Consider the following 26,823-nt stretch of genomic DNA (forward strand, 5'->3'; position numbering starts at 1 on the left):
ATGTGGAAAACCTTCATAACAACTATTTTGGAGTCTTCCTCTTAAGGGAATAGAATCGGATGAGGCCTGCAAAAAGAATTTTAATTTAAATCCACACAACCGGATAAACCGGTCAAACTCTTTTTAATTTTATTAATTAATAAAACAATGACCAAAGACTTAGAAAAATATTTTATTAAATTAATATGGTTGTCTTTCTCTTAATCAGAAAAATATTTTATTAAATTAATATGGTTGTCTTTCTCTTAATCTCTCAACTAAGGGCTGTTTCAATAATTACTTACAAACAAAAATTAATTTATACACTTTTTAAATATAATTCAGAGTTTAGTCATCTGAAGTGAATTAAACAAAGATTAGACATCTGTATTGGGTTCAGGTCTTGATCGAGTTGGGCTACGTAGTCTCATTTTGTTTCTAGTTTAAGTTCGTGTAAATTTAGTTGAACCAAAATTTTAGACTACCTGATAGAGACTAAGTGGTTTAATTAGATTAATTAGAAAAATATTTGATGGTTAGTCATGAGTTGTGACTAGATATTAAAAAGACAGAGAACAACTTGTTACTCCCATCACCAACTCAACAAACTCGAAATTTCAAACTATTCCATTTTTTTTTTTTTTTTAACTAAAGTTGTGATGGTTGTGGTTAAAAATAAATAATTTTTAATTGTTATTTTAGTTCATATTAAATATAAGAGCAATTGTCCACAGCCCAAATCTAAAATTAGTGTTTTGTGGGCTTTTGAATGCAAAGCCGGATATCTGTTACATGTCCAGGCTTGAGAAACGGAATGGGTGATCAGAGAAACGGCGGCTATGGTGGCGACAGCAGCAGCGGTGAGGAGGACGGCGACGCCCAATGGAGAGCCGCAATCGACTCTGTCACTACCACGTCTGTGTTTCTCTCGTCGTTAACTAATGGTCTTCCTGCTACTTCTGCAACCACTGCTTCAAACTCGGACGATGACTCCGAGCTTAATCTCGGTCCTCAACCGCCCAAGCAATATCAAATCAAGGTCTCTGTTGCGTCATTTCTCCTCCATCTCTCCCACCAAGCATTAACCTTCTTTGCCTAGTTTTTCTCATTCTTTTCTTTGCCTTGGAATGTTTGCGACTTCTTTTGAGTTGAAGCCGTTGGAGCGAGAAATGATTGGGATATAATGTTATTTATATAATTAAAACTTTGTTCAAGCTAGAATAGTGTGTTCGTGTTTTGGTGATTCGTATGATTTTTATTCAAGATGCAAGAGATGTTGATTGATTAATTTGGTTTGGCCGTGAAGGCTGGGAGTTCCTTGGAGTTCCATATTTTTTGTTACTTGATGACAATGAATTTCAGCAGATTGGTTGCTACTCTGAATCTGAAGCCAATATATTCTCGGTGACTGACTATTTTTATTAGGGGGAATTAGCACAATTGAGATTACGGCTTATCAAGTGATACAATTATGTACCTCTTTATCATTCGTAATCATTCGAATGCAGTGGCTAGAAACATTAGACACTGTAACTGTATGCCTGTAATTAAGCATGTCTAATCCACTTGGATGGATGTGCATCAAGATGCGTCGTTAACAGCAGAAACGCTACACTTCTAATTGTAAACGTGTTTACTTTGCCTTTTTGGTGTAAATATGCATGTAGCCTATTTTCTTGCCTCCCCCACTTCTTCCCGCATACAAATGCTATCTTCATTGTCATTTCTTACAATAACTGATTGATTTCTTGCAGGCACAGAAGATGTTGGAGAATATTTTGGAAACTACTCTGGAGGTGGTAGAACATTCCACAGCTATTCCTTGTGATGATTCCAAAACCAGTGAAGGTGGAATTCGTTTGTTTAAAAATGCTCCCGTTGGAGTTGTGTTTGATCACATCGGTAAGTAGTTTAACTGTATTTTCTTATCTGAAGAAGTTAGAAGGCAGAAAAGGTGATATTTGATGCTCGTATATAGGACCCCTAATCTTGGATGTCTTTAACTAGTATGAAACTTGTATTTATCATAGTGGTCTATTTCATTGAGCAAGCATTGTTACCTGTGTGAATGTTTCTTGACAACTCCCTTCAATGATTAGTTAAAAAATGTTGAGAATAGATAACATAGAGAATCAATAATATTTTGTGGGGTAGGAGCTTCTCATTAGTCGTTACTCATTAGTGAAATTGAAAATAAGGAAGGGAGTTGTGTTTTCAATGTGAGCTAACACAGAAGACATCATCAAATATTTCCAGGATATGTACTTCAAAGATTTATGGTTATTGGTTTAGTTTGTAGCCCAAATGAAAGTTCTAAAACCACCCACTTCATTTATCTCATCTTTTTTTATGAGAAACCAAGTTTCATTCATAAGATAAAAGAAAAACCACCTACGCTTTGCTCAACCTAACCCAAAGACTTACTTTTAGAGGCTGCTAGAGGAAAATTTAGACCATAAGTTTCTGGTAAAGTTTGTGGTTAGTTAGCCAGTGAGCACTAGATTCCCTGCTCTTTTGGTTTTCATTGTTCAAGGAGTTTACTGTAGGCAGTTGTTGGAATAGAAATGATGACGGGCGGAACTTAGATTTTAAAAGGCAACTTTTAGAAGTTAAACTTAATGAATGGGCTCCCTTATCGAAGTTTTTGGAATATAACTCTCCGTATTGGCAGGGGATAGTCAGAGATGGCTGTAAGAGTTTGAAGTCCTCTCTCAAATCAATTATAGCCACATACAGAATCCTAAAGAAAAAACTGGTTGCTTTTGGTTTCAACTTTCAAGTGGAAACTGAAATAATGAAGTGTACCCATAGAATATCAAATTTTTCGTTTGGTCATTGCTTTTATTTTATTTATTATTATTTTTTGATGAAAGATAATAATTTCATTAACGAATGAAATGGAGGAAATAGATGAGTAATGACTCCAAATATCTAAAGGTGTTACAAGAAAACTTTCCAATTCAAAATAAAAAAAAGAAAGACTATAATCAAAGAAATGGTGTTTACATTTACACCAATATAAAGCATAAAAAGGAATTAAATCCAAGAATTTATCAAAGGTAGAGAAAGAGTCCTTGAAAATTCTTCCGTTACATTCACTCCATAAAAACCAAAAGGAAACCATGTCGAAAGCAAGCTACAAGATATTCTTTTCTCCATGGAAGGGATGAAGGAAATCCGAATTATTATTAGGCAAAGCCGTAGACCAACCATATGCTTCAAGGATCATAGCCCAATATTGAGAAATATAGGAGCAGTGCCGAAAAAGATGTCCAGGATGTCAGATCTAGCAGAACATATAATGCACCCAGATGGACAAAGATGGATATGAGGCATATGTCTTTGAATTTGATTAACTGCGAAATTGCTCGAGACTAAGCTCACAAGGAAAGATCTTTATCTTCTTGGGATGGGAATCAGTCTAAATCACTTGACTCTTCGTCAAGGAACTCCCTCAAGATCTCTATAAGGGATTTAACTGTAAAAGTGTTGAATGGGTAAAAGGGCCTAAACCAAGAATTGTTACAATGCCAAAAACTGATGGAGGCGAAGAGATAAGAAAGATTGGCCTATTAATTGCTTTTAAATCATTTAGATTGCATCATAGATCAAATCCCAAGCTTCCTGAGAGACATCCATGCTTCATCATCCATACACCTTGGCCAAGTAGTTAGTGGAAAAAGTCGAGGGAAAACCATAGCAAGGACCCCACAACTGAACCAACATCATGCCAAAAGGAAGTAGAAAGACCATTATTACCCAAACATCTGTGTGCTCTAGTAGAAAGAAGATCAATGGCTGTACAAATAAAGCACCAAGGGGATTATTGAGAGCCTCCGAATAATCCTTGGCCAAAGATGAATGTCCTCTCAATGATAATATTTAGCCACAATGAATTTGCCCCAAAGAGCATTAACCTCATGCAAAAACCTCAAAAACCCATTTTGCCAAGAGGGCTAAATTTTGATGACCAATACAACACAACAGTTTAGGAAGCTGTGTTGTAGCCCAGTTGATGTTGTGCATACCACCCTCTCCTCCCAACCCTCCCCAAAAGAAGTCAAGAAGTGTATCTAGAGTTCTTGGAACCTTCAATTGTAATTTAAATAGAGATAAAAAGTAAGTAGGCGTACTGAAGAGTGGCTTGGATAAGGGTGTGTTGACCACCTTTCGAAATATAAGTATATTTCCAACGACAAAGTTGATGTTGTATTCTCTCAATGACTAGCTACCAAAACTGCGCAGATTTTGAATTTCCTCGCACTGGAAGACCAAGATATGCAAAAGAAGAAACACTTTGCTTATAACCAATAGTTGTGAATTTCTAAGAGGATGAGAAGCAATTTGACCCAAGTTGGCACCATTTGCTACTATTCGGCCAAGACAATCTGACGCCAAAATGAAGAGGAATGGAGAAAGAGTATCATCAGCAAGTTGTAAATGATTCACACATAGCTGTGAGTGTTACCAGCAGGATGAGAAGCAATTCGACCCACGTTCGCACTATGTGCTCATATAAGATAATCTAATACCATAATGGAGAGGAAAGGAGAAAGAGGATCACTGTGGCGAATACCTCAAGAGGGGATGATGATACCTTTTGGTTGTCTATGAATGATAATTGAATAATTAACACTAAGATGCATCCACGAATTCACTTCCTCCAGATTCAACCAAAATCTTTGGCATGAAGAATTGCATCTATAAAATTAGTCAACTTTATCAAAAGCCTTTTCTAAATCCAGTTTAAGCACCACCCTCCTTACGGGAGATAAAGCCAATCATCAACCAACTCATCTGCAATTATGGAGGTACATTAAATTTTTCTGCATTAGTTGAAGGCAAAACACTTTCCAATCTATTTGACAGAACTCATTCTATAATTTTGTATGCACAAGGAATGAGGCTGATAGAGGGGAGTTTGTGACTGATTTGGAGTCCAATTTTTTTTTTGGTATAAGGCAGCTATGGTATAGGTATCATTCATATAGGTATCATTCAGAGTCACATTAACAATGCTTGAAGTTTAGAAATCCCCAATTATAGTCATAACATCCATCATGTTTAACAGTATTCGAAAAAGCTTTAAAGAATTTATCAGTAAAGCCATATGGGCCTGGGGACATGCTCAAGCCTATTGAAATCATAGTCTGATGCACCTCGCCTTCCGGAAACAAACAGCCTCCAAACCGCTTGAATGAGCTTCACTTATTGGACATCAATCCACATTGGTTGGTAGAAATTGAATGTCATTATCTTTGGTGAATGAAGTTTGATAAAAATATGTGAACTCTACCTCAGTTGCACAATACGTAAGTGTAACGACCCTACTTTTCCATTAAAAAATAAGGTCGTTCCTACATGCATTAGGTAATGGCTTGGAAACTTTAGTCAAACATTGGTTTGGAATGAAGAAAAACACGTTGTATCACTTTGTCTTCTACTGACGAACTAAGAGGGGCATTATTCTGCTTGTCTTATATGTTAATGATATTGTTATTACTAGAAATGATACATCTGACATTTTATCTCTCAAAACTTTTCTCCAAAGTCAGTTTCATACTAATGACTTGGTAACATTGAATACTTCTTAGGTATTGAAGTAATGAGAAACTATAAAGATATTTTTGTGTCACAAAGGGAATATGTGCTTGTTTTGCTATCTGAGACTGGGGAAATGGGGAGTCGAATGATATATTACTCCAATGATGCCTGATCTATAACTTACGAAAGATGGATAACCATTTAAGATCTTTAGAGACATCAAAGATTGGTTGAAAAAGTTGAATTATCTTACTGTGACATGACCAAACATAGTTTATTCGGTAAGCATTATGAGTTAGTTTATGTTTTCACCTACAATGGATCGTTGGGTTTCATTTCAACAAATTCTAGAATATTTGAAGGTTGCACCTAGACGTGGGATCTTATATAAAGATCATGATCATATGAAGATTGAGTGTGTTTTAGATGCCAATTGGGTAGGATCAAGAGAAGGTAGAAGAGCAACTTATGACTATTGGAGGCAATTTGTTTCTTGACCTAGTTGTAGTATCATAACCAAGCTATCTTTCATATTGCATTCAACCTAGTATTTCATGAGTAAACTAAACATATTGAAATTGATTGTCATTTTGTTTGTGAGAACTATAACAAGGTTGGTGTCTATGTAACAAATTGGACATGATTAGCATGTATGCTCTAGATTGAGGGGAGTATTATATGTGAACTTAGGAGCCTAATAGTATTTTGTCATTTGTTGTAATTTTACTATGGTTAGTTTACGCTTCCAGGTATGTCTATATATAATTGGTTAGTTTAGGCTTCCAGGTATGTCTATATATAGTTGGCCCTACCGTATAGAATGTGATGATATTCTTCCATATTTGGTCTCATAGTAAGCATACCTACTTTTTTGTATCTGAACAAAATATGTTTTTAAAAATCCAATCGACGAACTATCACTGTATAATGGAACATGTAAATAGATAAAAAGCCTACATTTGCAGCCGGCACTGTCTCATGCATCTGCTCTATCGAAAAATCATGCATTTTGATTAGGAAAATTTCGTGAGGATCATAAGAATGTTACATTTACTCTATCCTAAATAGAACACCAAGTATTACAAGCATATATTTCTGAGCGAGATTCTATGTTCATATTTTTTATATTACGAATTCCAAATGAAGTTTTCTGATTGTTATATCTATAATGCCTTCAGATGAGCTTCAACGCCCCACAAAGAAACCAAAAATTCTTCCAGGGAAGGAAATCAACGAGAAATCAAAGAAGGTTATCATCACATTGAACCAAACTCTCTTGTTTATGATTTATCTATCTACATTTGGTTAATAGTATTTTTCTCTTTCTTATGACCATAAAGTTCAAACAGCGTATCCAATCTGTGGCCGTTGAAGGAAAAGATATAATCGCTGCTGGAAACCGTGCGCGCGAGAAGTCAATTGCTAGGCTTGAAGCGAAAGAAGCCGCAGCCAAAGCAGCTGCTAAAAGAGAGGAAGAAAGGGTAGCAGAACTGAAAAAGGTAAGAGGAGAGAAATGGTTGCCATCCATTGCTAGGGAAATGAAGTTACAAGCTCAACGTTGATGTATGGGGGTTTAGATGGCAATTACAACCCTATTCTCAGTGATTATTATGGAGATGATGTTTTATATGAATGCATCAGCTCATATTCAGTTCAGAGAATTAAGGTTTGTTTTTTTTGCCCATAAAATTACCTTAAAAATTTTGAACCTCTTCCTCTTGCATATGATTTTCTAATCATTTTTCGTCTATTGCATGCTCCATTTTGGCTTAAAATCATTTTCCATCGGTACCAATGTTTTGCAATTGATCTGTAATGAAAGGTTTATTTGATCTGAAAGGCTTACAAATTTTGTAAGGTTAAGTTACCACTTTCGAATTTTGTTTCCTTACTGATCTGCCATGAAACTAGAATTCTTTCATTGACTTTTTACTTTATTATTCCATTTGTTATATGCACTCATTGATCAATGAAAGTCCAAAACAATTGGGTAATGTATTCTATATAACATAATCATCTGTATTTCTTCATTTGTTTGTTAGTTTAGTTTGTAATTAACGATATTTATATTATTTGAAGGACTTGAACTACTACATTCTTTAGGGTTATATGAGTTTTGTTTATATGTTCTGTTAGTTGCACAATATTATTTATTTTGGATGTATTTGCATTAGTTTGATACTGGAATAACATTATTTTTTTAGTATTTATTCACTTGTGATATTCGAATGTCATGTTTGTATTTTGCAATTTCAATTTTAATTTCGACTTTATAAGCTTAACAAAATAAATGCTTATGAATTAGTATGGAATAAGAATAAATTTTTAGAAATATTTATAAACGGCTTGGTATTTAAATTTGGCTTATACTAATGTTTTCTTATAAAAATAAATGGAATTAAGTCTAACTTCCATGTTGTGGTTCTTAGATAATTTGTAAGGTTTTGTGAGTAGTTTATAGATATTTTGTTTATGCATGTCCAAAATACGAACCATTTTTATGCAATTGAAAAGACGATATTGCTTGCATGTATTCCGCATCTGTCGCATAAACAAATGTGTTGAATTGAGTTGAGTTGTTAACTTTAAAAAAATTATATTAATTTATATTAATAACTAAAATCTCGTAAAATTCAAGTATTAAACGAAATCTTAAAAGTATAATAAAGATGGATAGTGGTGTGAACTCCATTTTTCGGATTCGCCCAATTCAATCCGACCCAAACTTTAAAAAAAATAAAATAATAATAATAATAATCCAATCAAACAACCCTAAAAACTATGTATTTTAAAATGCCAAGAGATTGAAAGAAAAATGAGGAAATATATATGAGGGGTATTTTGGTAAATGTGTCTTCGATTTTCTCATTTTCCCAAATATAAGAACTCTACAATTAGGTTTCCACGTCTCTCCTTCGCCCATTCTCAATACTCTCAGACTCAAACCGAGAGACCAAAACCCTAACACGATGAAGTACAATCCCAGGGTCTCAAGCTCCCGCCGCAAGAATCGCAAGGCTCACTTCTCAGCACCGTCGAGTGTACGGCGGGTTCTGATGAGTGCGCCTCTCTCCGGCGATTTGCGCTCCAAGTACAATGTTCGCTCGATGCCGATTCGCAAGGACGACGAAGTTCAGGTCTTGAGAGGAACCTACAAAGGCCGTGAAGGAAAGGTCGTTCAGGTCTACCGTCGCAAGTGGGTCATTCACATCGAACGCGTTACCAGAGAGAAGGTGAACGGCTCCACCGTCAACGTCGGAATGAATCCGTCGAAGGTTATGATCACAAAGCTCAAGTTGGACAAGGATAGGAAGTCGCTGCTCGATCGTAAGGCTAAGGGCCGTGCTTCTTCTGATAAGGATAAGGGCACTAAATTCACCGCTGAGGATATTATGCAGAGCGTCGACTAATTTTGATGTGGTGAATTTTTTTGATAGTTCTGTTAGTTCTATCTCTTTCTCAGTTTTGATATATTTTTTTTTAATTTATGGTTTCTTTATTTTGATGCGGAAAGATGAAGACAATGCTTTATTGTTTTGATGCTTTGAGTTCTACTGGAATTTTGGTTATTTTTCAATGCAGTCTCATAAGATACCTTTTGTTAATAACTCTGTTCTTGTTCTTAGAAAGGAGAACTGGTAGTTTTTATTGAGATGATATTATTCTGTGGCCACAGTGATAATTGTTGAAGAATATAAGCAATTGTGACTTAACCCTTAACTTTCTGGGTTGCAACTTGCAAATTTTATCAACTTTGCCTGTTGTTGTTATAAAGATTGGGATTTTTGTTGCTTTGAAGCCTTTCCACTGTAGTTCTTGTAATGTAGCATCATATAGCATAGCATCCCCAAAGAATTGGTTGATTTTTGAAATGGTATGAAGTTCCCCTACGATAATATACACTCAGGGTAGAATAGAAAACGCCTTTCACATTCCCCTGTGAAGGTTTCCATATCATTTGTTTATATTCTATCAGCTTATTTCTTCAGGAGTTTGACTAGAGTCTAAAAGGGTGTGCAGTTTGAATTCAGATCATAAAGAATAGCTATTCCCGTGAACATGGAGAGAGTAGAATCATTGATAATGATTTGTTTTTCTTGTACTAAAATTATGGGTAGAAGTAATGTTCTTGTGAATAAACTTTGATCTAGAAAAACGTTCTTTATTTTCAGAAAGTAGAAATCAGCTTCATTTTAAGGCTTATGAGATCCATCATTGCTAATGTGTGGGATTCAAACTGATTTCTTAGTGACTAGAAGAATCCCAAACAGGCTGCATGAAACAATCTTATACCATATATCATCTAACATAGCCATAGGTGTCTGAAATCCGTTTTTACTGCATTTGCATATGTTAATTTTGCACATCACTTTTTAAGATATGAATTTAGGTGGACTTGGATATAGTCTTTATACTTGAACCTTAGTTCTAGCTTAGTTTCTATATGGTTGAATCTGCTCCCAAGCTTTGAGTATGCATTCTCAAGCACCCTTAGAGGCTATATATACACTCTTGCAGTGTCATATTTCTTACTTATGACCAACCCTTCATCCACCTTTCCTCTTGTATTGCAGTTCACCAAGTGATACAGTAGCTTTCTGTTATCTTAGTTCATTATGTGGAAGAAATGACTGATTCTCATAATAACTCCATCCCTTTGTAGTTAAGGTTCATCTACCTAAACAAACAGAGCCCTACTCACTGTGTTTAGGAGTAAATTTGAGGCATCCCATTAGTGTAATCCTACTTCCAACCAACGGAGTGGAGGCATTTAGTTTTAGTTCTACAATACAATAACCAACCTCAACCCCAAATGATGCAGGGAAGGAATAAAGGCCTTTAATGAAAAAGAAGTGGATGTTACTATCATAGAGATATTACTTGGTTGAAAATGTTTCATTTTGGATACCTGATTTTATGACCACTTATTTCATTTTCTGACTTGTTTGTACACACATATTAGATATTTAGTATTAACAAATAAATAAATGACTAATATTATTACTTGGTTGAAAATGTTTCATTGGAGATGATAAAATGGAAACTTCTGAAACAGGAAAAACAAGATTTTTTAATATATATATATATATATATATACACATGTATAATATCAATTTTTATCATAATTTTTTAATTTCATCCGATTGAATTTCAGAACTTTGGTAATTGTTGCAATCATTACCTTAATTAAGAGCATATATTATAGCAATCTGACCCAAATTAAAGAGTCAAAAAGGAATTGCAGAAAAATATTTAAATAGGTATTTGCAAAATATTTATTTGTGTGATATATTTGCATATCTGATGATGTAAAAACTTCCCATGCAATAGGCTGATTTAGACACCAGTGAGATTATTTATTTATTTATCGAGTATTATATAATTTAAAGATGATCATTGTGATTTAACTAAACTATAAAGTTGCCTAATTAAAACTTTGAATACCATAAGTAGACTAAACTGATCTAAAGGAATTATATTTCTTTCGAATGCTTGCAAGGTTTCAATAATATTGATTTTTTTTTTCTTCACAAAATTCATTAGTCAGGTCAAAAAAGAGGAAACAAAAATTAAATAAGAATTTAAAACATTTTCAACCAAAAAAAATCATTAACTCTCTCCAATGTAAGAAGATATAAATTGTCAAAATGACCAAAAGCCTCCAAAGTCTAAAAAGGAAAAAACGAACAAAATAGAAGAGTGGAAAATGAAAATACAGACAATCCAGTGTTAGAGCGCCTAAAAAAATGAATGTGTGGGAGCTACTTACTGAGTGCTCGTTTTCTCGAGCAACGCAAGAATTTGAATGCTTTTCACAAATAAGTTCTCAACAATTATGGCTTGAGAGCAACGGCCAAACCAAACTTGGGAATTCTGTCCAAAGCCTTGGTGTCAATCTCACCAGCGATGGTCAACAAAGATTTTGGAATAATTTCATGCTGGATGAGTGCCCCAAGCTTCCCATTGTTGTTCAGCTTTGCCTTCACCACTGTCAGATGATCAACAGCAATCGACCCTCCTACCGTGAAAGTATTCTCGTTCGTCGAGAATCTTCGTGTAATCTCTCCCACTGCAGAACTCCTTTTGAGTTGATCCAAATGGTGCACGTAAGAAGCTCTTATAGAATCCCCCTTGTCACCTCTATGAATAGGAAGAGAAGCCATGAATTAGAGCGTGCAACAGATCCAACATAGTAAAGCAGTTGTAGATTTCACAAAAGTGATTTTCATCCAGTGGGAACGATATCTTACAAGATTATCGATGCAGACGAATCTGGTTTTGTCACGCTAATGCCAGCAGTATATTTCGTAAAGTTACCGGAAGTGGTGTCATAACCAGCTTCTCCACCAAAGGCGATGCTTGGAGTACCAAGAGTGGCAGAAACATCAATGAAGGGGTTTTGATTCAAGGCAACTGCAGTTGCTAGGGTTGCGTGATGGTGGAAATACTGAACCTCCAGCTGCAGCAAGAAGGAAAAAATGAGATACATTCCATTTAAAATATAAAAAAGATCTACATTCAAATGAAAAGAATCCTCCACTTTACCTTGCCGGAGTTATGATCAGGGAACTTGACTGAAGCAATAGTCTTGGTTGATGGGACAATATCATTCAATGTGATGATAGTAGATATCTGAGAAAAACAAAAGAATGGATAAATATGAAAAACGCGAGGATGTGTAGCATGAACCAAACCCAGAAAAACATATACAGAACGATACGAGAGAGGAAGCAAAACAACTCACATTTGATGCTGTATCAACTTTAACATCAAATGTAACATTCCTGTACTTGTATAATGCTGCAACATCCCCAGATGAAATTCCCCCTTTCTTCACTGCGGTTGATGTGAGGACCTATAAGACGAAGAATACAATAAATTAATATAACTTGACATGAAGTCACTCCATAATTCAACAAACTAACATGCACTAGCAATTGAGGATGGAATCTAGAGAGGAAAGGCTCACTCATGGCATACATCGAACGACTCAAAACTATGATTTCAGCTTTAAAGACATTATCATATAATTCAAGGTAGAGAGGATTCATAGAACACTTGATGTTTGGAGGAAGAACATAAGACAATAAGAGCAGAACTTAGATAAGGTAAAACCTAAATACAATAGCGCAATAACAACATATAACAACTGAAAGCCTGAAATAGCACCAACAGACAGAAAAAATGAAAAAGGTAAGGTTATAAAATGTCCTGTTCAAATTCTTTCAACTCAACAAAAATCCAGCAACATTGCAGATAACCATTGCTAGTAGATCCTACTAGACATATCTGCCGTAAATGTCCGCCAACATTTGCTAGCGAAAAATCTATGAATCAACTGCCGAATATTGATCCAATTCAAAACGAAAATAAGACAAACAGTATAATCGCACAATTATCCCAAGCACTCGGAGGCAGAATCACTTCAAGGACAATTTAAAACTACCACATCATTACACAACAGAATACAATTGCAAAAAAAGCGAATCCAATGCAATAACATTGGGAAGCTTAATTAAGGACCTAGACGTTTCGCATCATGGCACAGAGAAATGAAAAAAAAAGTATAAGAAATTAGAAAGTGCGGGATTCATACCACTCCAGCATCGCTATAAGTAGAAACAGAGAACTTCTGATCCGAGATGTAGTCCCTCGTCAGAAGATCTGAAAAAAGAAAACAATAATGATCATCAATCTTGCTTCGATTGTAAATCTAGAAGGGAGACGGAAGAATAAGAAGAATACCTTTAGCCTTCTTGCCGATGTCGGAGAAAAGACCGGGCCCCTTGCTCATCTTGGGATCGGAATTGCAGAGAGAAACGAGAAAGAGAGAAAGAATTGGGAGAGGAGGAAATGGAGAAATGTAGAATAAAATTTACAGTGAGTTGAGGAGACGATCACTTTCCCCACACCACCAGTTCCGCGATTTTGTTGCCATCTCCCTTCGCTTCAAATATGTCCGTTTCCTACGACTAGGTTACAACAATTTCACGTCACATAATAATTATAATTATAATTATAATATTTATAAAAAAATTAAAAAAAAAATTAAAACTAATGTGACCGAAATATTTTGTTTATGAAATATTTTTGTATTTTGAAGAGCTCTCCATGGCACATCCCACACAAGTGCTACCCGACATAGGGGACCAGAAAATGACTTTCGATTTACCCGACCCCTGTTGCCTTCCTTAACAACTCTCGAACCTCTTTTGCACCGCCTTCCTCATAGAAGTCATTGGGTTGACCCCTAAGGTTGAATTCCATGGTCGAGAACGAGAACGTTGTAATAAGAAATTAAGTAACACGAATATCTCAAATAGTTAGTATATTTCCTTCCCGCAGAAGAAATTAAAAAATTGGATATGCATCAGCCTAAACCCACTCCTAGCTAATATTTTACTCTTTGGGCTTTACCAGGCGTCTACTCAAGTCACGTCTGATTAGGGAGAGGTTTATACACGCTTATAAAAAAATGTTTCTTTTCCATCTCTAACCGATGTGAGATTTCACCATCCACCCCTTTGAAGCCCAATGTCCTCGCTAGTGTCACAACCTTACTATGAAGAGAGTAGGTTGTGACCCTCACACCATGACAAGCAAAGGGGCGTCCCTCAAGAGACGCCCATCCGGCCATATGCGGGCCAACGTAGAAGAATGCATGATGCGATCGAGGAGGACGATGCATCATCCAACACACCACCACGCAAAGTGGGCATTGAAGACATGTTGAGACACAAGCATAACAGAGACATCAGCATAGACATGAAGGACAAGATAGGCTTGTTGAAGGGCCGGGTAGGGCCCCGGGCCTTAACCTCAAAAGTCGAGGTTTTGGAAGGAATTTGGTCATGCGGTTCGGGAGTTAAGTCCGTCCATATGAAATATGAATGCTCGCCAAGTTTGGTGTCAATCGGACATTGGACGGACAATGCACGACACCGTATGACACCTCACAAAAATCATGTCTACTCATGGTAGAATGAAAATGGCTCAAAATGTACTGTAGGGGTACCATGGTGTTAGCTCTCCACCACCCCTAGGCCCTGTGGCCTAAGTGAGCTACCCTGTGGCACATACGTGTGTCACAGTGTGGGTGAGCGTGCCGAGACGAGTGTCTCGGGGCGACTTCCTTTGAAATGGGTTTTTGAAGGACAGTACCGGAAGGCACGGGTGTGCCGGTATTGCGCCCTAGCTCGCATGTTGGAGGTTGCTACATACACCCGCTATCCGGTACGGTATCCGTAAATGACTCGGCATGGGCACGGGAGGGCCTATGCCTCGATAGAACCCGGATGGATGGATGTTCGGGAAGTCCCGATGAGATGAACGACACGCGGGCCCATTCTCGATGGCATGACCGAACGAGTTATGATGGCCGACGACATCCCGAGACTCGGGATGGCGTCAAGACATATGGATCCCGTCGATGGGAATCGAGATGACAAGATGAGATGCGACGTTGTATTGAGAGACCTTGGCCCGAGCAGAGGCAAGGTCGAGCCGAATGAGTTGGCCTAGCATAGAGGCAAGTCTGATGTGTCGCAGATGATTGAACAGACACGCACAGGCGGCGTGTGTGGTTGAACAAGCTTGGATTCCGCACAAGCGAATGTTCGATTGGCGAAGACAAACCTCGCCCAAGGTCCGACGAAGCCACAAAGCCGGGGCGAAAAATATAATGGGGCTTAATTCCCCTTAAGGCTGGTCGTGAGCGTGTATAGATCACGACGCCGCATGGTCAAGAATGCAGGACCGTGACAGCTAGCACACTGCACGGTGTCTGACTTTGATACCATTTGTAACCGCCCAAACACTTCGCTAGCAAATATTGTCCGTTTTGGCTCGTTACGTATTCTCGTCAGCCTCACGATTTAAAAAATTAATAATAAAAAACACTAACTTTTTAAAAAGTCTAAAAAATACTCATACCTGGGTATAAAGACAGAACCATTAGTACCATGTCTCGAAAATATTCATAAATTTTCAAAAACATCATTAATACCTAACAAAAATGGTTTAAGATTATATTAATAAAGTTGATTTTTAGTATGGATAATATTAGATTGAAAAAAAAAATCAAAATTATTATTAAAATTAAATAATTCATTACAAGGCTCTTTTAAGCATAAATCACATCACATAAGCATCGACATAATCTAAGGGTTATAGCTTAAATGAAAAATACAACTATCTTGACTATATTTTCACGACCTCCAAAAACAATGCTATCTTTTGTACATGTGTGTCTTACCTCTACCTAGAAAAAGAAATATCAAACATGATTTTAGTATTTAAAAATCCTCAATAAATAGTTTCATTGTTAAGGTCGAGAAATGCAATTGCATGCAATCATAGTGTGATCTAAAGTTTTGTGGTGTATAGGGATGTTTCAACTGCCCGTTGCACGACCTAAAACTAATGACAATGGTATTTGCTTTAAAGATGGATACGTAGAGAAAATCTAAATTTTTATAGATCATAACTCTAAGTATTTTTTGACACACAAAGAAGTTCAATATGAGATTGTCTAGATAGTTAGAATTAGTAAAAAAAAATTGGATGTGGAGATATTGTATCCATTAAGATAAATGGAGTGGCAAACCCCTTGAGTAGAAAATTGACTCACATGTCAGCATTGCTCGTCTCTTCAGTACAACCGATGATTACAAAATAGATTATAGATGTATACCAAATAGATCCATATTGATTGAGAAATGGTGCTTAGAAACCAAACGAGTCAAGTAGGTCTCATTGACATCCAATGTAACAGCCCAAATCTACCGGTAGCAAATATTGTCCTATTTAAGCTTTTCCTTTCGGGCTTCCCCTCAAGACTTTAAAACACGTACTTAGGGAAGGTTTCCACACTCTTATAAGAGTATTTTGTTCTCTTCCCCAACCAATGTGAGACACATCACATCCGATAAGGAGATTCATTGGCAAAAACAGTTGTGTATGCCGAAAAATATGAGGTATTAACGGACGCTTATTGTTTACCATTTTCAATACATCTAGGTAGCACTAACACATATCAGGCCATATTAAGTTGTTATACCTTACCGCAACCTCCTCCTTTTTATTTCTCCACAGCTAATTATTTGATGATTGTTGTTATACAATTTGGTGAACATTGAATCAATTGAAAGTTGAGACAAAGAAATTTATTATCACTCTCAGTGATCTAAATTCATTGTTGGGCAACAAATTGTTGCACAAAAAATCAGAATTACATATTTCGTAATTCTCAAAAAAAAAAAAAAAATGAAGAATTATTGTTCTAATTTGGTTCTACAGAGAGGACATGAATTGCTCATCTGAAGCCACTTGAGGATACAGCATTTGTGATACACATGACCACACGGGATTCTGCTCACCTCCTCTTCTCCCTTCAGCGCCTCGCAACAGACACTGCAATCCCCCTCCTCTTCCTCCCTCAACCCATCAAATTTCTGCCTCTGCAATCTCTCAATCGCCGACGCCGGCGCCCCGTTCATCGCAGGCGGAGAATATTCTTCAACAAGGAATGGGTCCAGGTCCACCCATATCATTTCGATGGCATCCACATCCACGACGATGTGGAAGTTGAGATCGACGTTGTCGGCGGCCAAGCGGAGCGCGAACGAGGAGATCTCCTGATAGATGATATCGCAGGCGGCAATGGGGATGCTGAAGGAAGACAAAAAATGAAGCACATGGTAGTTGGGGAGGAAGGGTGGGTGTTCCAGGTCGCGCAGAATAAAAGGGAACAGAGATTCGCCCAATGGAGTTGAGGGACTTTGTTGAAGAATTTGGCGAGAAGATCGAGAGATGAGATGGCTCGAATGTCCGAGTCGGAGTTCCACGAACTGCATGAGTTGCTCGTGGGAAGCGACGGTGGCGGTGGTATTGGTGCGGATGGAAAATTGGAAGGACAAAGAGTCGCCGAAGGTTAAAGACATGGTGAGCGTTGATGAAAACAGAGGATATGAGCAACTGTTAGAGTATGTCGAAATTGTTAGGCAAGGGGAAGAGGGAGCGGTGTCTTATTTATAGGCTTTTGATTCCCAAATGTTTCTGACCGTTGGATCACATTCAGAATTCATAAAAGGAAAATGTTCACAGCGCCGGTGAAATATTTTCAGGCACGGCCGAACGGCTATTTCTTCTAGTAGTGGAAGCAAAAAAGGAAAATATTTGTGACGGCACGTGCGAGAAATATTAACGCCTGATTTCTATTGTTGTTGTTCTTCTTCGCCGTCGCGTCTTCCGCGCCGGTCAGATATTTTCAGGCACGGCCAAACGGCTAGTTGACGTCGTTAAATGAAGCGTTGACCCTACAACTGGCTGCCGGAACGTGCGAAAACACTAACGTCTACCGGCCTTATTCCATTTCCCTTCCCACTTTTATTTCTTTTTCTTCTGTTTTTTTTTTCTTTTCTTTTTAAAGGGCAAATATGTTAATATTAAGAAAACGAAAATTAAGTTGTTACATTATTTGATTTATCTTTTCTCTTTTAGTTTTTAATTTTTAATATATTACAACCGTGAAAAAATTACTCTACAAAGTTTACCGTTAAAGTCCAAAAAATTATAGAATAAGAGATTTAAGAAAAAATTTCTACCCATAAAAGATGAAATGTATTCACTAAAGAATATATTTGAATATCTAGCCTATTATAACAAAATGTCTTATTTAAATCATATAAGATTTACGTTATATATTTAAATTTATTTAACTAACTTTTAAATCTGATTCAAGTTCAAATATTTAATGTATCTATACATTAAATATAGATTTAATAATATATTAAACACTAACGTGAACCTTTTAAATTAAATATATATTTTTTATTTATATTTAATATTAATTTCAGAATTTCATTCATTATATTCTTTGTATTAGTAAGAATTTCATTCATTAATGGAATAAAACTAATTAATTAAATTCTTTAATTAATTATTTTCCATTCATTAACGAATAAGTCATTTCAATATTTCACTATAAACCTATAGTTGTATTCTCAATCATGGTTGGATAATTGTCAATTAATATAATCAAGTAAGTCAGTCTTAAATTTCAGTTGAGTGAAAAGTTCGTTTTATCAATGTAATTAAATCTTTCAAAGTATGAGTGATTCTCAAATTAAAAATTTGTTTATGATCAAATCATAAACCAAATTTCACATCGTGATATTACGTTAGTAATTTCTTATTTGGTCAAGTTAACAAAGGACAAACCCTTATAATACTAGAATAACAAGTGACGATGGCAATGAGTGATGAAAGGTTAGGAAGCGAGCAACAAGGTGCTCGAACAACAAGATTCAACCAATCACTTAGATTCTTAAGCCATTTGTTTAATTCTTTCCTGATGGTATTTGATAAAATATTTCTCTTAATCCAAAATTACAAGAAATTACATAATAATAATAATAACAATTAAGTGTCCGTGTCAAAAATGTGCGATGCCAAACCGAGCCGAAGGAGTTGGCGATTGCAGAAACGAGACGCCCACGCGGTGCTGTTTCTACTTATAGCGATGCTGGAGTGGTATGAATCCCGCACTTTCTAATTTCTTATACTCATTCTTTTTTGAAACAAGCTTGACCGTGAGCCGTAACTAATTGGGTTGCAGGTGAGCATCCGACCCAAATTCTGACCGAAAAGTCTGTCTTCCTTACCCCAATTGTCTGTGAATTCTGAACATTTTCACTCTCTCCTCAAAACTCGTTGGTCGTCTATCTTAAATTAATAATAATAATAATAATCATAAGGTTATATTTATTTATCCAAATAATAAATGGAAGTATAGAGTTTGAAGAATATTGAATCAGTTGGGACAAAAATGTGAAATTTATTGTCACTATCATTCATCTAATTACAATGATATGCAACGAAATTGTTGCACAAAAAATATGAGAATTACTTTTTCCCTAATTCTTTCAAAAAAGAAAAGAAAAAAAAAAGAATTATTCTTGTAATTGAGTTCTGCAGAGAGGACACGAATTGCTGATCTGAAGCCACTTGAGGATACAGCATTTGTGATACACATGACCACATGGGATTCTGCTCCCCTCCTCTTCTCCCTTCAGCGCTTCGCAACACACGCTGCAATCCCCCTCCTCCTCTTCCTCCCTCAACCCACCAAATTCCTGCCTCTGCAACCTCTCAATCGCCGACGCCGGCGCCCCGTTCATCGGAGGCGGAGAATTTTCTTCAACAAGGAATGGGTCCAGGTCCACCCATGTCATTTCGCTGACATTCACATCCACGACCATGTGGAAGTTGAGATGGACGTCGTCGGCGGTCATGTGTTGCGCAAAGGAGGAGATCTGGTCATAGATGACATTGCAGGCGGGGATGGGGATTCTGAAGGAAGACAGAAACCGAAGCACGGAGGAGTTTTCGAGGAAGGGTGGTTGTTCCTGGTCGCGCAGAATAAAAGAGAACAGAGCATCGCCCATTGGGGTTGAGGGACTCCGTTGGAGAATTTGGTGAGAGGATCGAGAGATGAGATTTCTCGAATGTCCGACTCGGAGTTCCATCAACTGCATGGGTTGCTCGTCTGAACCCAGGCTGTCGTTGCAAGTGCCCCGCATGGAACATTGGTAGGACAAATAGTCGTGGGAGCTTAAAGACATGGTGGGTGTTGCTGAAAACAGAGAATATGAGCAACTGTTAAGAGTATGTTGAAATTGTTAGGCAAGGGGGAGAGGGAGCGGTGTCTTATTTATAGGCTTTTGATTTCCAAATGTTTCTGACCGTTGGATCACACTCAGAATTCATAAAAGGAAAATGTTGGCCGCGCCGGTGAGATGTTTTCAGGCTCGGCCAAACGGCTAGTTTGATGTGGTTGAATGAAGCGTTGACCGTACAACTGACTCCCGGAGCGTGCGAAACACTCTTGTCTAGCGGCCTTCTTCCATTTCCCTTTCTTCTGTTTTAACCCTTACCCATGGTTTTATTTATTTTTTTCTTTTCTTTTCTTTCTTTCTTTTTAAATGAAAAATACGTTAATATTATGAAAATGAAAAATAAGTTGTTAATTATTTGATTTATCTTTGTGTTTTTTTTAGTATTTTTAATTTTTAATGTATTAATATATTGTTTTTTTTTAAATAAAAATAAAAAACTGCATTGAAGATGGTAGAAAAAATTATATTTTGTTTATTGCTCATGTTTGAAAATACTGATAATCTTAAAAGTTCCCAAATTAATTTTATTTCTATTCTATGTGAGTGATTTTAGCTATACACATTCATTTATTTTTACATGTTTTGTTGGACAAATACGGATAGAGTCTTCTAAAATATATTTGGTGAGAAGTTATTTGATAGAATAAATACTTGCTAGTATTAGGTGATGTGATGGATATGACTCCGCTACAGTAGTCTCGACCTACTCCTCAAACGTAACCCGGCTATGTGCAGCCCGTACACATGACTCCCCCTAGAATCCACTCAAACTCGTTTAATCTTCAGCCATTTTCAATGTCAACTCAGATTCGTGATCCCTCCTTTTTTGTCTGGAGTCCATAAACTCTCAAATAGACTAGACCTACAGGCCTACCTAATGACTAACCTATTGAAGGGAATGAACTCTTCATCCACGTAGCGGAAGCACTCTCAAACAGACCATAACCTATTGAAGGGAATGAACTCTTCATCCACGGAGCGAGAGCACTCTCAAACAGACCTGCATGCCTACCCATGACTAACCTATTAAAGGGAATGGACTCTTCATCCAACGTAGTGGAAGCATTTGCACCATTTTGATTTTTATTAAGAATTAAAACAATGCAATAAATAGAAGAGTAAGAACTCTACCTTGATAGAAACCCTAGCTTACAAGACTCCTCACTATTCCAACATGCAGAAGTTTTTCAACATTCCACAAGATCTTCTTTACTAGGACTCGAACACAAAGTCAAGATTTGTGGGAGCCTCTTCAAAGAAAATCTCAAAGGATTGGAGAAAGAGTTTCAAGAATTTTCTCGAGAGATTGATGTCTCCTTGACTCAACCAGAGGGTCCTATTTATAGGGACTCTGGGAGAATATTTACCAAATAATATATTTGCATATTTAATATATTAGAATATTATAACTTATATAAATCATATTTAAATACGATAAGATATCCTAATATATATTTAATTAATTTGAATTTCTTTCTAATTTCAAATATATTTTTATTTAATGTATTACGTTAATTGATTTAATATTTAATGGTATCAAATATAATAAATATATTTTTTTCTTTTTAATATATCTAATATATTAAATATTAATTTGAATCCTTCAAATTAATATATTTTTTTTCATTTATATTTATTATATCTAATATATTAAATATTAATTTAAACCTTTCAAATTAAATATATTTTCTCTATTTATTAAATATTAATTTGATATTTCAAATTAAATTTATTTTCTTTTCTATATTTAATATATCTAATATATTGAACATCAATTTGAATCCTTCAAATTTTCTTTCAAATAAATTGAATCTTTTACCGTTACTATGAGCTAGCAAGGGGACCTTATGAACCTACAGATTATAAGCTCGATACAAAATTAATTAATTAAACTCTTTTATTAATCAATTTTCATTCATTAACTATAGGTCACTCCACTGTAGACCTAGAGTTGTACTCTTATGTACTGTAGGACAAGTTATGTCCATTGATATAATCATTATAAATAAGTCGATTCTTCACGAGTTATTCATAATTACAGCTGGGTTAAAAGTCCGTTTTACCCCTATAATTAACTATTTCACCTTAAGTACCACTGATTCTCTAATGACTAATTTGTCTATGATCCAATCATAAACCAAGTCCCTCTCGGGCCAATGAGAGGGTAGGACCCTATTGTTCAAGTCTTGAAATCAGTACAACAACTCATCTATGGAAATGAGTGAATTTCATCTCAAGATATTATGTTTCCAACTCCCTAGTTGATCAAGTCCCCAAAATAGTAAGCATATTGAATCGGCTAAAAGAGTCTTTCTCACCTATGTAAATTAAAGGCAAGCCCTCATAGGCAGAAGTTCATAACTTACTCAAGATTAAGATGGAGTCGCATATGATCATCATGTGAAATATTAATCTTCTCAATTAACGGATGTATAAAGAGAGATTAAATATTTCTTAGTCCAGTCTTATACAAACTCATTGTATAGGATACCCCCACTTACATGTCTCCACACGAATAATATGGATCAAATCATTTGTAACGATTACAAAGTAGGCCGTATCAATAGTGTTACCAGGATAAGGCACCCAACCTTATCCATATACTGTAGACTCTTTAGGTTATTACTTGAACATAATCCTCTTGTATGTCAACCATTTACGGTTCAATATTACATTAATAATCTTAGATTTTCATACAATGGATAACAATTAGATTACAAATAAAATAATATAAATTATTGTTAAAAACTAAATAATTAATTACGAGGCTTTAAAGCATAAATCCCAACATGACCCATAACTCGAGTTTAACCTATGTCACTCTAGCTCCAACGCCGCTCGACTCGGTTCCAGTGGCTCCAGGCAGCTATTTGGTTGTTAGGTTAGTCTATTTGTGTCTCATTCCACATTTTTTCTTTTCTTTTTTTTTTTTTCTTTTTTTACAATTTTGACCCTTTAGGAGTGGACGCTTTCGAAAGTAATTGAGGTTAGCATTACCACCATTTTGTTCATTACCACCATTTTGTTAATTTAAGTTGCTTTTGAGTCAAATGTTGATTTAATTTATATAGTGAGGTAAATTGAATCATATAATGTCTTAATTCGATGTCGTGGACCCACGTAGGTTGGATTGGATTACAAAGGGCAAATTCAGTCTAGTACAAGGATAAATTAGTGACTCCGACTTTGACCAACCAAGTAAGTAGCTTTACTACTGGTTTGGTTGGATGAATTGTATGAACTATGAACAATTGATGCTTTGTGTTTGTGGCCCCTCTACGCATCATACTTTGTGACTTATTGACATGTATTATATTATTTATGCTATGACATATGTTATGTTATATTGTAAGTTATACTATGAGAAGTTTATGTTATGTTATGGATCTTGTTGTGACTTCTATGTTGTATGATGACCTCTCTATGTTATGCTATCCAAATTGGGTTCTTACACCGTTTTTCGTATAAAGCTTCAAACCGGTCGTTGGTTCCTATTGGATTTTTTATCGCTTTCGTTAGTATTTCACAATAATAATAATAATAAACCCCAACTTAAAATTGTGAAATAGGGCACTAAAACGACCTTATATACCTTTATTGAGGTTGAAAATAGGTTCAAGAGGGTCAAAATAGTGCAAGTAGGTCCAAAAAGGGATTTTCGAGCCGAGAAGCCACGCCGGAGCTGCGGAGAGGTTTTCGCGTCGTATGGTGACACATGGCGCAATAAGGAGATGCCACGTGTGCTTGGTGAACCGGGCCGAGATGTCAGTTGGGCTGCAGGCGGTGGGGTTTATGTATCTGTAGGGCTAGGCCGAGGCGTTTTGAGTTTCTGTGGCTGCATGAAATCAACTGTCTAATAATTTTCTCACGTTTGGTTTACTCCCTGCAACCCTTTTCATTTGTCTTCATTGCGGTTTGCCACATATTTCCCCGTAGTGTCCATAATTGCGTTTAGGAGGCATTAAATGGTTGTTGTTTGATATTGTTAGACGAACACGACTCTCCACAATGATACGATGCTGTCCACTTTGAATATAAGTTTATCATGCGTTTACCATGGTATCAGAGTCATACGTCTAAGAGATATCACAACATTCATAACCCAATTTATTCAAATCTAAAATTTGTTTTATTATTACTATTATGAGTCTATATACATCTATGGGCAACCAATTTGTTGCACAAAAATTCTCAATTACTGTTTCCCTAATTCTCACCCAAGAAAAAAAAAACAAAAAGGGAACTATTGTTCTAATTTGGTTCTGCAGAGAGGACACGAATTGCTCATCTGAAGCCACCTGAGAATACAGCATTTGTGATACACATGACCACATGGGATTCTGCTCACCTCCTCTTCTCCCTTCAGCGCTTCGCAGCAAACACTGCATTCCCCCTCCTCTTCCTCCCTTAACCCATCAAATTCCTGCCTCTGCAACCTCTCAATCGCCGACGCCGGCGCCCCGTTCATCGCAGGCGGAGAGTATTCTTCAATAAGGAATGGGTCCAGGTCCACCCATATCATTTCGATGGCATCCACATCCACGACGATGTGGAAGTTGAGATCCACGTTGCCGGCGGCCAAGTGGAGCGCAAAGGAGGAGATCTCCACAAAGATGATATTGCAGACGGCGATGGGGATGCTGAAGGAAGACAGAAACCGAAGAACGTGGGATTTGGAGAGGAAGGGTGGGTGGAGCAGGTCCCGCAGAATAAAAGGAAACAGAGCATCGCCCATTGGAGTTGAGGGAGTTTGTTGGAGAATTTGGCGAGAAGATCGAGAGATGAGATGGCTTGAATGTCCGAGTCGGAGTTCCACGAACTGCATGGGTTGCTCGTGGGAAGCCAGGGTGCCGGTGCTATTGGTGCGGAAGGAACATTGGAAGGACAGAGAGTCGCCGAAGGTTAAAGACATGGTGGGTGTTGATGAAAACAGAGGATGTGAGCAACTGTTAAGAGTATGTCGAAATTGGTAGGGAAGGGGAAGAGGGAGCGGTGTCTTATTTATAGGCTTTTGATTTCCAAATGTTTCTGACCGTTGGATCACATTCAGAATTCATAAAAGGAAAATGTTCACAGCGCCGGTGAAATATTTTCAGGCACGGCCAAACGGCTATTTCTTCTAGTGGTGGAAGCAAAAAAGGAAAATATTTGTGCCGGCACGTGCGAGAAATAGTAACGCCTGATTTCTATTGTTCCTCTTCTTCTTCACCGTCGCGTCTTCCGCGCCGGTGAGATATATTCAGGCACGGCCAAACGGCTAGTTGACGTCGTTAAATGAAGCGTTGACCCTACAACTGGCTGCCGGAGCGTGCGAAAACACTAACGTCTAGCGGCCTTCTTCCACTCCCCACTTTTATTTCCTTCTCTTCTGTTTAACTCTTTACTGATTTTGTTTTTCTTTTCTTTTTTCTTTTTAACGGACAAATATGTTAATATTAAGAAAATGAAAAATAAGTTGTTATATTATTTGATTTATCTTTATCTTTTTTAGTATTTTTAATATATATTTAACTCATTTAAAATTGATCAAGTTTCAAATATATTTTTTTATTTAATGTATCTATACATTAGTTACCTTAATATTTAATGTATTTATACAATAAATATGTGTATCTATTTTATAATATATTAAACACTATTCAAATTAAATATATTTCTCTTTATTTCTTTGTTTTTACATCATGCGAGTGAATGAAATATATATAAAAAAAAAATGTATAATTAATAATAATAATGTGTTAAATATGCTATAATTTGGCTCTACACAAAGGGCATGAATTGCTCCTTTGAAACCAGGTGAGGATGCATGATTTGTGAAACGCATGACCACATGGGATTTTAGCCACCTCTTTCTCTCCCCCCTTCTCTGCTTCATAGCTTTCGTAGCACACACTGCACTCTTCTCCCCCAATTCCCTGCTTTTCCGCCGCCGCCACTCCAGTTTCCTCCAGAACCACCCTCTCCTCCACCATTACACCTCGCCCAACTGAACCCCGGTGCTTCTCCATCCAAAACATTTGAATGTAATCAATGTCCGCCACCAATTGGAACTTCGCATCATAGTCTACGGCAGCCCACTGTGTGACGAACGACGTGATCTTCTGGACAATGGGGTTCCACGTCACAGAGCCGAGGTTGAAGGAGGACACCAATTCAACCAAGTAAGCGTGGCAGAATAACGGATCTTCCAGCTCTCGTAGAGGCAGAGGAAACAGAGCATCCGCCATTGGAGTCGAGGGAGTTTCTTCCAGGATGTCGTAGGGAAGGCCCGCGGACGGCGATCGAGAGATGAGACGGCTGGAATAGCCCAGGCGGAGTTGGAGGAGTTGATCGGCGCCGTGGTTGCGGCGGAGAGAGTAGCGGAGGGTGGAGGCATTTGCGAAAGGCATGTTGGATTGAAACAGAGATTGATGGAGTTTTGTTTTGATTGAAGAACAATATTAATAGGGAATTGGAAGCATAAGTATGTTCCGATTAGGAAACTTCAGATTTTAGTATCAAATTTAGGAATCATATTTAAAATTACTCTAAAAATTTCCTTTTCTACGGCTTCTTTTATGGAAACTCTCAAAATCAAATTTAGTTTCATATCTCTATTTATTTGAATTTCATTACACTAAAA

General features: G+C 36.8%; 6 protein-coding genes across 6 annotated transcripts; 2 read left to right on the top strand and 4 right to left on the bottom strand.

Moving 5' to 3' along the window:
• Nucleotides 1-722: 722 nt before the first annotated feature.
• LOC111450982 lies at nucleotides 723-7,362 on the top strand. Its single transcript, XM_023091187.1, has 4 exons — nucleotides 723-1,018; nucleotides 1,734-1,881; nucleotides 6,702-6,772; nucleotides 6,864-7,362. Exons 1-4 carry the CDS (start codon nucleotides 749-751, stop codon nucleotides 7,083-7,085), a joined length of 711 nt encoding a protein of 236 aa, XP_022946955.1. The 5' UTR covers nucleotides 723-748; the 3' UTR covers nucleotides 7,086-7,362.
• A 1,056-nt stretch (nucleotides 7,363-8,418) lies between these two features.
• On the top strand, nucleotides 8,419-9,128 carry LOC111451868 (60S ribosomal protein L26-1-like). The gene has a single exon (XM_023092461.1). The coding sequence runs from the start codon at nucleotides 8,493-8,495 to the stop codon at nucleotides 8,931-8,933; it is 441 nt and encodes a 146-aa protein (XP_022948229.1). The 5' UTR covers nucleotides 8,419-8,492; the 3' UTR covers nucleotides 8,934-9,128.
• Nucleotides 9,129-11,119: 1,991 nt separating this feature from the next.
• Nucleotides 11,120-13,523, bottom strand: LOC111450994 (mitochondrial outer membrane protein porin 2-like). Its single transcript, XM_023091207.1, has 6 exons — nucleotides 13,270-13,523; nucleotides 13,121-13,188; nucleotides 12,269-12,379; nucleotides 12,070-12,156; nucleotides 11,775-11,983; nucleotides 11,120-11,664 (listed from the first exon to the last, which is right to left on the bottom strand). The coding sequence occupies exons 1-6, from the start codon at nucleotides 13,316-13,318 to the stop codon at nucleotides 11,358-11,360; spliced, it is 831 nt and encodes a 276-aa protein (XP_022946975.1). The 5' UTR covers nucleotides 13,319-13,523; the 3' UTR covers nucleotides 11,120-11,357.
• A 5,952-nt stretch (nucleotides 13,524-19,475) lies between these two features.
• LOC111451599 (E3 ubiquitin-protein ligase RNF38-like) lies at nucleotides 19,476-21,217 on the bottom strand. The gene is made up of 2 exons (XM_023092071.1): nucleotides 21,088-21,217; nucleotides 19,476-20,158 (listed from the first exon to the last, which is right to left on the bottom strand). Exons 1-2 carry the CDS (start codon nucleotides 21,215-21,217, stop codon nucleotides 19,476-19,478), a joined length of 813 nt encoding a protein of 270 aa, XP_022947839.1.
• A 3,227-nt stretch (nucleotides 21,218-24,444) lies between these two features.
• On the bottom strand, nucleotides 24,445-25,113 carry LOC111451600 (probable E3 ubiquitin-protein ligase RHA4A). The gene has a single exon (XM_023092072.1). The coding sequence runs from the start codon at nucleotides 25,111-25,113 to the stop codon at nucleotides 24,445-24,447; it is 669 nt and encodes a 222-aa protein (XP_022947840.1).
• An 835-nt stretch (nucleotides 25,114-25,948) lies between these two features.
• Nucleotides 25,949-26,590, bottom strand: LOC111451601 (NEP1-interacting protein-like 1). The gene has a single exon (XM_023092073.1). The coding sequence runs from the start codon at nucleotides 26,588-26,590 to the stop codon at nucleotides 25,949-25,951; it is 642 nt and encodes a 213-aa protein (XP_022947841.1).
• Between the last annotated feature and the right edge of the window lie 233 nt (nucleotides 26,591-26,823).

Source organism: Cucurbita moschata, unplaced genomic scaffold (genome assembly GCF_002738365.1).
Source record: "Cucurbita moschata cultivar Rifu unplaced genomic scaffold, Cmos_1.0 Cmo_Scf00013, whole genome shotgun sequence".
Lineage (NCBI taxonomy): Eukaryota > Viridiplantae > Streptophyta > Magnoliopsida > Cucurbitales > Cucurbitaceae > Cucurbita > Cucurbita moschata.

What these genes read in the sequence shown, in the direction of transcription:
- LOC111450982 (XM_023091187.1), top strand. Translation starts at nt 749, where the DNA reads ATGCAAAGCCGGATATCTGTTACATGTCCAGGCTTGAGAAACGGAATG. An exon ending in CCAAGCAATATCAAATCAAG is followed by an intron (nt 1,019 to 1,733) that starts GTCTCTGTTGCG and finishes GATTTCTTGCAG; the next exon opens with GCACAGAAGATGTTGGAGAA. An exon ending in TCAACGAGAAATCAAAGAAG is followed by an intron (nt 6,773 to 6,863) that starts GTTATCATCACA and finishes ATGACCATAAAG; the next exon opens with TTCAAACAGCGTATCCAATC.
- LOC111451868 (XM_023092461.1), top strand. Translation starts at nt 8,493, where the DNA reads ATGAAGTACAATCCCAGGGTCTCAAGCTCCCGCCGCAAGAATCGCAAG.
- LOC111450994 (XM_023091207.1), bottom strand. Translation starts at nt 13,318, where the DNA reads ATGAGCAAGGGGCCCGGTCTTTTCTCCGACATCGGCAAGAAGGCTAAA. An exon ending in CATCGGCAAGAAGGCTAAAG is followed by an intron (nt 13,189 to 13,269) that starts GTATTCTTCTTA and finishes TTCTTTTTTCAG; the next exon opens with ATCTTCTGACGAGGGACTAC. An exon ending in CTGATCATAACTCCGGCAAG is followed by an intron (nt 11,984 to 12,069) that starts GTAAAGTGGAGG and finishes TTCTTGCTGCAG; the next exon opens with CTGGAGGTTCAGTATTTCCA.
- LOC111451599 (XM_023092071.1), bottom strand. Translation starts at nt 21,217, where the DNA reads ATGGGTAGGCATGCAGGTCTGTTTGAGAGTGCTCTCGCTCCGTGGATG. An exon ending in GAGTTCATTCCCTTCAATAG is followed by an intron (nt 20,159 to 21,087) that starts GTTAGTCATTAG and finishes CTCTGTTTTCAG; the next exon opens with CAACACCCACCATGTCTTTA.
- LOC111451600 (XM_023092072.1), bottom strand. Translation starts at nt 25,113, where the DNA reads ATGTCTTTAACCTTCGGCGACTCTCTGTCCTTCCAATGTTCCTTCCGC.
- LOC111451601 (XM_023092073.1), bottom strand. Translation starts at nt 26,590, where the DNA reads ATGCCTTTCGCAAATGCCTCCACCCTCCGCTACTCTCTCCGCCGCAAC.